The sequence below is a fragment of the Ailuropoda melanoleuca genome, chromosome 14 (genome assembly GCF_002007445.2).
Source record: "Ailuropoda melanoleuca isolate Jingjing chromosome 14, ASM200744v2, whole genome shotgun sequence".
Taxonomy (NCBI): Eukaryota; Metazoa; Chordata; class Mammalia; order Carnivora; family Ursidae; genus Ailuropoda; species Ailuropoda melanoleuca.
The window spans coordinates 4191967-4202568 of NC_048231.1; the positions used below are offsets into that span (position 1 = coordinate 4191967).

The following is a 10602-nucleotide window of genomic DNA, read 5'->3' on the forward strand; positions in this document are numbered from 1 at the left end:
GCGCAATCGCTGTCAAGTTCTTGGTTATCCAGAAAATGTCTATACTCACCACCCCATTTTCTTATTACTGGTAGATTAGGGACTTGGACTGAAATTGTATTCCTTTATTTAAGGGAAGCATCAGCAAAGTCTAATGTGGACAGACAAGCAGGATGCTAGTACCAGGAGGGGGATTTCTTTCTTTCTTTTTTTTTTTTTAAAAGGTTTTATTTATTATTTATTTGACACAGAGAGAGACAGCCAGAGAGAGAGGGAACACAAGCAGGGGGAGTGGGAGAGGAAGAAGCAGGCTCCCAGTGCAGGAGCCTGATGCGGGGCTCGATCCCATAACACCGGGATCACGCCCTGAGCAGAAGGCAGACGCTTAAAGACTGAGCCACCCAGGCGCTCCAGGAGGGGGATTTCTAATGCATGTGACAGCTGTTTCCGAACGGCATGGATTAAGGATTTCAGCCTGCACCAGGGCTCCTAAAGTGTCATGGGAATAAGATAGACCATGTGGCACAAGCTCTAGAATGTACATTGCCACTTGTCATTTGTCACTTGAACCAAGGATCTTTAATGTTATGATATTTAAAAGTGGCAAAACCAAAATTACCTGTCATTTGACAGCACAACATGAAAAAGAATCTTAAGTCTATCAAAAGAGAAGAATGGGTTAAAAAAAAAAAGATTGAGAAATACTGGCTTAGAGTTTTCTAGCACGACCAGAGGAAGTATTTAAGTGGAGGAAGTGAGATTCAAGCTATGAAAGTTTTTCTATCTTTGAAATATTTGTGATCAGAGATCCTGGGGGAGAAACTACTAAAAACAACTGGATTTGTTTCTTTCTTTCTTTCTTTTTTTTTTTAAAGATTTTATTTCTTTATTTGACAGAGAGAGAGAGAGAGAGCCAGCCAGCGAGAGAGGGAACACAAGCAGGGGGAGTGGGAGAGGAAGAAGCAGGCTCCCAGCAGAGGAGCCTGATGCGGGGCTCGATCCCATAACGCCGGGACCACGCCCTGAGCCGAAGGCAGATGCTTAATGACTGAGCCACCCAGGCGCCCAACAACTGGATTTTTAAAGATGATCCATTTTATATCTGTAATCACTGTTTTATTGGGTTAAGTCAAAGCCTTGTAGCTTCAAACAATTGCACAGTGGTTGTTTATCAAAAACATTACTTAGAAGTTGTTCCAGATAAGCTGGGGTTTTTCAGCTAAATAGGTCAGGAGCTTCAGAACGTTAGACTTTTGACCTGTAGTCTAGCGGTAGCTCGTCTTATAAATGTCCCAAGGTGGACATCTGCAAGTCATCTCCGTTAGGGAGCTCCCTTGCTGTGGCAGGGCTTGGACCAGTGGGATGGGGCTGGGTTACCCATGGAGGAGGCCACACCTCCTTCCAGTTCAATATGGAGAGACTGGAGCCCTCATTGTGCTGGTGGTCAATCTTTCTAGAGAGCCGGTTGACTCTGTATCAAAAGTCTTCAAGATTTAGGGGTGCCTGGGTGGCTCAGTCATTAAGTGTCTGCCTTTGGCTCAGGGCTTGATTCCGCTNGGGGAGTGGGAGAGGAAGAAGCAGGCTCCCAGCAGAGGAGCCTGATGCGGGGCTCGATCCCATAACGCCGGGACCACGCCCTGAGCCGAAGGCAGATGCTTAATGACTGAGCCACCCAGGCGCCCAACAACTGGATTTTTAAAGATGATCCATTTTATATCTGTAATCACTGTTTTATTGGGTTAAGTCAAAGCCTTGTAGCTTCAAGCAATTGCACAGTGGTTGTTTATCAAAAACATTACTTAGAAGTTGTTCCAGATAAGCTGGGGTTTTTCAGCTAAATAGGTCAGGAGCTTCAGAACGTTAGACTTTTGACCTGTAGTCTAGCGGTAGCTCGTCTTATAAATGTCCCAAGGTGGACATCTGCAAGTCATCTCCGTTAGGGAGCTCCCTTGCTGTGGCAGGGCTTGGACCAGTGGGATGGGGCTGGGTTACCCATGGAGGAGGCCACACCTCCTTCCAGTTCAATATGGAGAGACTGGAGCCCTCATTGTGCTGGTGGTCAATCTTTCTAGAGAGCCGGTTGACTCTGTATCAAAAGTCTTCAAGATTTAGGGGTGCCTGGGTGGCTCAGTCATTAAGTGTCTGCCTTTGGCTCAGGGCTTGATTCCGCTGTTCTGGAATCCAGCCCCACATAGGGATCCCTGCTCAGCAGGAAGCCTGCTTCTCCCTCTCCCACTCCCCCTGCTTGTGTTCCCTCTCTCACTGGCTGTCTCTCTCTCTGTCAAATAAATCTTTAAAAAAAAAAAAAAAGTCTTCAAGATTTATATTTTGGCCCAAAAGATTGCATTTCCAGAAAGTTATAAGAAAATAGATTATGCGCGTGATCATAATGACGACAGCAGCTCAGTTCATGTGTATTTAATGTGCCAGGCACCGATCTGAGTGCTTTATGTGCTTTTATTCATTCCTCATAATAATTTGTGCGGCAGATGCTATAACATCCTCTTTGTTAGAAGAAACTGAGGCACAGAGACGATGGGTAGGTAACTTGCCCAAAGTTCCAGGATTAGATTACTGAGCTGTGATTTGAACCCAGGCAGCTTGCTTGAGAGCCTAGATTCGTAACCGCCCCGCTTTGGAGATTTGCCTGCAGGGATGTTCATGATGGTGTTATTTAAACTGGCAAAAAAAAAAAAAGGGGGGGGAGATAACCTATGCTTCCAATGGCAGGGGAATTAATGAATAAACTGTGATATACCCATAAAACAGAATATTGGACACCCCTTAAAACTCATGTTCTTGAAGGATATCGAAAATACACATGAAATTCGTTTAATAAAAATGTGTGTTATGAAACCACAATTTTATTATATCTTTAAAAATCAAGTGTAAAGATAGATATATGTGTATGTGTAACAGGTTTTATTTTTTGAGGGGCTGATGGTTATCAGTTTATGCTGATAAGATTAGAAGTATTTAAAATTTTATCCTTCATACATTCTTTCATTATTCTAGCTTTTAATATTAATTTTTATTTCTCTTTTTATAATTTTAAATAATGTGTAATAAATATTGCTTCATTCACATCCTGGTATGGATTCCTTGAGCAAATGTGAAAACCGCTCTTTGAACGAAGTGGACACTAGGTGGCGCTCTTGGAATCCGACCATCCTGTGGAAATCCACTGCAAGCCACTGGAGGGACCAGACTAAGGCGTTTGTTTCATACACTCCCATTTGAGTTCAAACTGAAATTCTCGGTGGCTTAGATATATTTTAAAATGATTCTTTTCCCAAATACAGTAAGCACAGATCAGGAGCTGATACTGAAGTAGTTTTGAAGGGCAGAACTTGATCACATATCAAGCTGAATTGATCTTTCCCTATATGTTGTGTTGAGAGTTGAGGCAGCAAATAAGGTCATCTCCATCCACAAATGCTTCACGCCTGTGCTGCATCCTCTGACTCCATGTTTTCCTACTCTTCTTTGCAGAAGCTCGTTTCCAGGTCAACTCTAAGACGACAGGGAAGGGAAAACACCAAAGAAGGAAATGGGATCGGGGTTAATTCTTCCAGCCGGCTCGGTATCGACAACTTTGAGTTCATCCGAGTGTTGGGGAAGGGGAGCTTCGGGAAGGTGAGGCTTGGCTTCTGAGGTGTCCGGGTTAAAGTAAGCATGCTACGTGTATGTTTTTTGAGTGTGTGTATACATATTTATGCTCATACTTCCCAAGTGCCAGGCCCATTCTGTCCCATGTGTTCCCACACCCTGAGAATCTCAAGAGTTCTCCCTTCTCCTGCTTTGCCATAGGTGATGCTTGCAAGAATAAAAGAAACAGGAGACCTCTATGCCGTGAAGGTGCTGAAGAAGGATGTGATCTTGCAGGATGACGATGTGGAATGCACAATGACGGAAAAAAGGATCCTGTCCTTGGCTCGCAATCACCCCTTCCTCACACAGTTGTTCTGCTGCTTTCAAACACCCGTAAGTAGGACTCACATTCACCACCTCAATGGCTTCCTTTCTTAAAGAGATGGGACAATAAGGTGTTGAAGATTTTACAAAGAAGTGCATCAGACTTTGAGGGATGAACTCTCACTGTAGTGCCATATGGAGGTACCAGTAACTTCTGATGACCTCTGGGAGAAAGCTGAAACCAGTGAACTAACTGCTTACTGTCATGTTGTCCTAGAGAAGAATCATCTCAAGGGTTGAAAAGGTCTTCGTATGTAAGTCTCCTCTAGCAGAGTGAAAGTTATAGAAGTCTAAGAACAGGGTAAATGTCATGGGCTGCTTATCTTGGTGACTTTGACCTTGGCTCCCCCCCTAAATGCTGAGCTAGTTATGACCTGGGCATGAAAGTTCAGATCAGGGTAGATCCAGAGAGAGAAACTTAATTTGTCAAGTCTCAAGGCATTGCTCCTCACCGTAATCAGGGGCCCTTTGATTTCTGCGAACAGATCATGGGATTCAGTCTGTCTACGCTATCATGGTGCGCAGTTAGGAATACGTTTGGCCGCAGTTAAGGGAATACCCAACCAAGAGTCCTTTATGTGATAAACAGAAAGGATGAATTTAGCTCATTAGTACAACCCCTTTTTTGCTTGAAGTCTGGCAGTGACAATGTTAGGGTTGGGTTAGTCATTCAGTGACATGGGGCATCTCTTCCCCATGGGGTCTCAAGTTATTTGCCACAGTCCTCTCAACATCACACCTCGTGTGATGGCATCCAGAGCAGGAAGCATGAGGGCAGAGGCACAAGGGCCTTGTGGGCCACTGTCCTTTTAGCAAAGAGAGAAATCTTTCTAGACTTGAGTCACCTGCTCACTCTTAGCTGCAAAGGATGCTGGAAGAACATGTATCTGGCCAAGATAAGCAGGTTACCCTGGTTGGCTCCCACCAACCTTGACTCATCCCCTGGGGCATGGCACTCTGCGGTCTCTTTAGCATTGGGCTTGGAACTTGGCCTCTGTCTTCAATGAAGAGGAAAGATTGCTCCTGAGAAGGCACCCAGAGATATTTCAGAAACTTCTTGCAGTCAAAAGGCATTTTGGGAGAGAGAACCCAGAATACGTACTTTGTCTCTGCTAGCGTCAGGGCTGTGGAAAGTGTGTGGGGGGGACCAGAATAGGGACATCCCAGCCGTACCAGGGACCCTGCAGTCCATTTCTAGGGAAAGTGACAGCTACGCTCAGACCAGAAGGGTGAGTTAAAATAATGAGGCAAAGAGAATGAAGGTAAACGTGCCATCTAGGTGTAATGGTTAGTGAGAGCAAGAGGTGTGAAGACCACTCAGCACGCTTAAAGTATGGGGGTTGGGGAGGGGCATGGAGAGAACAACAGATGGGGCAGAGGTGACCTGGGCCCGGCTGGGAAGGGCCTCTGTAGGCTCTGTTAAGGGCCTTAGATTTTAGTCCTAAGAGCAAACGGAAGAAGTTTAAGTGGAGGAATGACATTTCAGATTCTATTTTTTAACTATAAAAAAAGCTAACTTTCTGCAATGGGTAATAGGAGCATCCTCCAATTATCCGTATCCTTTCTTTGAAAGGAACAGTTATTACTAATTTCATGTGCTGCCTTTCAGAGAGGTTTTTGCTCATGAAAGCATACACCCACAGCACAGACTCGCATCTATCTGTCTGTCTGTCTGTCTATCTATCTATCTATATTTTAAGACACGAATGGTAGCATACCTTGCCCACCGTTCTACACCTTACTTTTTAATGTAACAATGTATCTTGGAAATTGTGTCATATTTGTACATATCTAGCTGCCTCATTTTTAAAAACAGGTGCAAAGTATTCTATTTTAAGACCATGGCATTATTTATTTAGCTTGTTCCTGTTGTTACGTATTTAGGTTGTACCTAGTCTTTTATTCCCATCAGTGTTGCATTGAGTCCCCTTGCACTTTTATTTTTACATATCGTTCTATTATTTCTATCTGACACACAACTAGAAGTGGTATCGCTTGGCCAGTGGTGTGTGCTTGAGAATTGTGACTGACTCCAATCAGCCTTCTTCCCCACAGCAGTAAAAGATGGCTAACATTTTATCGCCCTATATACCAGGCACTGTTCTAAGTGTCTATGAGCATTGTCTCCCTAAATCCTTCGAGTAGCCGTGTGAAGTTAGCACTAGCATTTTCCAGTTAAGGAGACTGAGGCCCAAAGAAATTTAACTTCCAAGAGTCAGAGGTTTGGACCCCAGGCAGTCTGACTGCAGAGCCCAGGCTCTTCTCTCGTGCTCGCCATATTTCTAAATTCACATTTCCAAGCCATATGTGAGGCCTCTTTCCCCCATCATGCCATGCAATCTATCATGTTGATGATCAGAGAGATTTAAAAAATGGTTTCTTCAGAGTTCTTATTGGCATTCCTCTGACTGTATGAGGCTGAGCGTTCACAGATGTTCCCAGAAGGCTGGGAGCTGGGAGGTGTGAGAATGTACTAGAGGCATGCACTCCCATGCTGTGTGAGCATGTTGGAAGGAGCTGGGACGTCAGCTAACAGCTTCGTAGGTCCCGGTTGTCCCTGCACTCCTTCCTCCTTCGCCTCCTAGTCTGGACTCCGGGGGCCACACCCTCCTCACCTCATGGTCTGTGGTTCAGTCCAACAGCCCTGGAGCCCACGCGGCCCCTGCTGCCTTGCCTGGTTCCGGGCTGCCTCTGCGGTCCAGGGCTCCTTTGGAGCTCCACTTGTGCTCATCCTCCCCACTTCCTGGAGAACCCTTGAAATTCTATTTCCTGTCCTTGTTCTGCCTGCAAAAACCCCTCCCTCACCCTCACCTCTCTCATCCAGCTGTTACCTCAGAGGGCTTGCAGTGACAGTCGGGCTTGAAAACACCCTTGTCAAGAAGGACGGTACCACGGGTTGGTACCAGTTGTCTGCCTGCGTTTCAAGCTTGAGCCTTGGGCCCATACCATGAATCAAGACAGCCAGACAGGGTTACCCTCAGATCATCTGTCTGGGGCCTGAGCCAAAGAATAGATGGTTTTCTGTGACATTAAGTTAGATAATTTTTACTGGCTGATAACCTTTGAATCAGACAGTTGACAGGCAATTAGTGAACTTAGTCTGGTTGTGCAGTGGCTGTTGTTTCCAGGCACTCTAATGAACAAATAAGGAAGTGTCTCACATTGAACACCAGAGGACTTGTACCTGCACGAGGAAATCCCCATGATTCTGTAGAACAGTCTGAGGTCTCAACACAATTAGATTGTGTTTTGGTTAGATAATTTTTACTGGCTGATAACCTTTGAATCAGACAGTTGACAGGCAATTAGTGAACTTAGTCTGGTTGGGCAGTGGCTGTTGTTTCCAGGCACTCTAATGAACAAATAAGGAAGTGTCTCACACTGAACACCAGAGGACTTGTACCTGCACGAGGAAATCCCCATGATTCTATAGAACAGTCTGAGGTCTCAACAAAATTAGATTGTGTTTTGGTAGAGTAGAACAAGAAATGAACCTGGAACAGATTGAGAGCCCAATGACAATAGCATAAACAGTGCAGAATTTTCTAGAAAAATATATTATACAATAAAACAAATTATTGGTGGCCATACAGAATGTCCACAGCGTTCCCCAGGTGTTAAGCACTGGCAGTCTTTTCCCTAGTGGTAGTTTCATGTTTGGCCACAAGGTGGCAGTCGTTACTGCAAGGTGATTTTATTTTTCCACCAGAGATAGGACCTGATGTTGGGAGTTAGAATTTGTGTTTTGCAGTAGATGTCTCCAAAGCAAAGGGTAAATGGAATGTTCCCCTGTCCTAAGTCTAGATGGTAAAGTAGAGGGAACCAACCTAAAGAATCAAGTGGATGTTTCTCCTGCTGAGCTAGAGATACGCAGTTTTTGTTTTGCTATAGTTTACACCTTCTCTCCAGTTTGCAAGGTCTCAGACTCCATAATATGCACTGCATTTATTTGCCAGACATCTGTCCATCTGTCAGAAATCCCCAGTGACTATCCCCATTTGCTGTTGAAAAACTAACTATACAGAACAGAAAATGTTAGTTGCTAATTACAGCAGATACATTACGTTGGAGCTACTCAGTTTGGCGGCCACGGCCTCTAAAATGAGCCGCTAATCCGTGTGTTATGCTGAACTGTTAAGGCCAGCATTTAGAAGTGAGCCGAGGTGAGGTATTAGGGTCACACCCAGCTCTCTGCAAAGTATCATCTCATTATAAAAACCCTTAGAGAATGGTTATTCCTCTTACATCCAGCCCTGTGGAATGAGTGTCTCTGGGGCCCAGAGACAGGCAGTGGGTAACTTGCAGAGGGTCGCCTGGACTGTAAGTAGGGGAGACAAGGTTCATCTCTGGGTCAGGCTGACTCCGGAGCCGGCTCTGTGCCCTGACCCGTCAGTGCCCATGTCACTGATTCATCATCTGCTTCAGCACCTCCTGTCTGCCTCGGCTCCCCTCCAACCTGCTGCTATGGAAGCAGCATTGCCCTTGGACGTGGAAGACCCGAGTTCTTCCAGCTTTGTTTTTCTTGGAGTGGCTCGACCCCACCTTAAAAATTCTTTTGAGCTTTAAAGTTCTGATGGTTAACATGAAAGCAGGAGCATAGTGAGGACCAAAGGAGAGAGTGCAGAAATGCTTTGTGCACGTGCAGCACTATTCGCAAGTAAGACTCACTGCCTCCTCTTTACACCAAAGAAAAATGTCCTGGGGCTTCCCAGCACAGACCCCGCATGGAGGGTAGGGCAAATACCCCAAAAGTAGGAATTTTGGAGCCACTCTCGTTCTTGGCAAACACAAAAAAATAAATTTCGAATTAGTAGATAATTTATCAAGCTTGCAATTATGAGCTCAGAAATTATTGCCTCCAATTCTTTCATGATAATGCATTTACTTGCAAATATGTAATTAAATTGCCATCCTCAAACCTTTGCCGTAGTGAAATGATCAGGTGTCAGACACTGTCCTAAGCATCTAACGTGTATTATTTACTCCTTGCACTTCTTATAACAGCCCTATGGGACAGGTGCAATTATTATCGTCATTTTGCCAAGTGATAAAGTACCAGGGAGTTAAGTCACTTGCTTAAAATCTGATATAGTAAATGGTGGAACTAGAAAGTTAGAGCCCGGGAAATAATGCAGAATTTATGATGATTAGTGGTGTGTATCCATATCAGGTTCTGTCCGAGATGGTGAACTGGCAAACCTAGCTCCTCCAAAAAGGGCCTGTGGGGAAATTACACCAAATAACTGCCAGGGACGGCTCAAAGGTAGTGACATGATGGATGTTTTTTCTTCTTTGTTCTATTTGCTGATTTTGGTCTTGGGACTCTATTTCTTTAACAATGGGGGTGGGGAGGGGTGAGGCATTACTAAGCCAGGGTGGAGGAGGGGGGGGTCCCTGTTGGGGTGCAGGCTAGTGAACACTGCCTTCCCCACTTTTCCAGGTTAAATTCGCCTCACACCCCTTTCCTCTTCAGCAGTGGCTCTTGTGGCAGCCGCTGAGCCTCCTGGCATTTGCAGCCTGAATCCAGGCCTCCCTCACCCCTGCCCCCAGCTCCCGGGGCTGTCCACTGGCTCTCCTCCTGGAGCCTCAGCTGAGTGTGGAGGGAGGGAAGAACAAAGAGGGGGCAGTAGCAGGAGGAGGAGTGGCAAAGTAAATACTGGTCAGATGCCTTAGTCTTTGTTCAGAGACCCAGTTTATTGAAGGAAAATTTCCATTTGGAAGACATAAGATGCTCTGTGCCTGGTGCCCAGGAGCTGCCTGTCATCCACAGGACCTGGGCCCAGGTCAGAGACACAAGTCATGTGGAGCCTTTCTTTTTTGGGAACGCTGCTGTTTGTGTTTGCAATCTGTTGTGTTCAGGTGGGCCACAGAATGCACGCTCCTTTCCTCGACAGGGACAGAAGGCCAGCGCTCTGGATCGCTACCCCCACCCATCCTCTACCTGTCCGGCTTTCCTCAGGACACCTTGCTGCCGGGGGTGGGGGTGTCGTCGGGGTGTCCGCCTGCAAGTCTTGGCCACGAACGCAGTGCACCTCAGTTCTCACAGGGACACAGCTTTCCAGAAGAAACCGCTCCTCAAATATTGGTCAACAAAGCAGAAATCCTACTTCCCAAGGTTAAGGTGTCCAGTAATCTTGCATACTAAACGCTGTCCACTTACACAACTGCTAACCGTGATTTCAGTATATTTGAGTTGTACTTAAAGCATGTTCTGAAAATCACCTGGGAACATGAGTATGCAGGGATATTACTCTCTCTATATTTTCTCCGTTGCTGTTATGGGAAATATTACCAAAGGAGTGTGTGTGTGTGTGTGTGTGTGTGTGAGTGTATGTGAGAGACAGATGAGATAACAAGTCATGTGGCTCTGGAATGAATCTTTCAGAATTTTATCAGGCAGGCGACTACACTGCCACCTCAGTCTCAGAACTCTGAGTTCTACTTCTGGCTTAACTCATAGCCCCTTTGTTTTTAGGAAGGTCTTGCATTTGATTTTTTTCCATATAAGTTCCTCCACCTGGATCTGTGTTTTTCTCTCATGGACCTGTGGGTCCAGAGAGTGACCCTGCAGTTAGCTTCATGCACGTGGTGGGTGGGAGGCTGCAGCCTGCCCCCACAGCCCTGCCCACTCCCCCCACCTGCAGCCCT

General features: G+C 45.6%; 1 protein-coding gene across 3 annotated transcripts in view; it reads left to right on the plus strand.

Moving 5' to 3' along the window:
- Nucleotides 1-10602, plus strand: part of PRKCH (protein kinase C eta) — a 223182-nt gene that overhangs the window by 129519 nt on the left and 83061 nt on the right. For all 3 annotated transcript variants that reach the window (XM_019800114.2, XM_002913033.4, XM_019800118.2), the window contains 2 exons: nucleotides 3472-3615; nucleotides 3790-3963. In XM_019800114.2, coding sequence (XP_019655673.1) covers nucleotides 3472-3615; nucleotides 3790-3963 — 318 coding nt within the window. The remainder of the gene's footprint in view (nucleotides 1-3471; nucleotides 3616-3789; nucleotides 3964-10602) is intronic.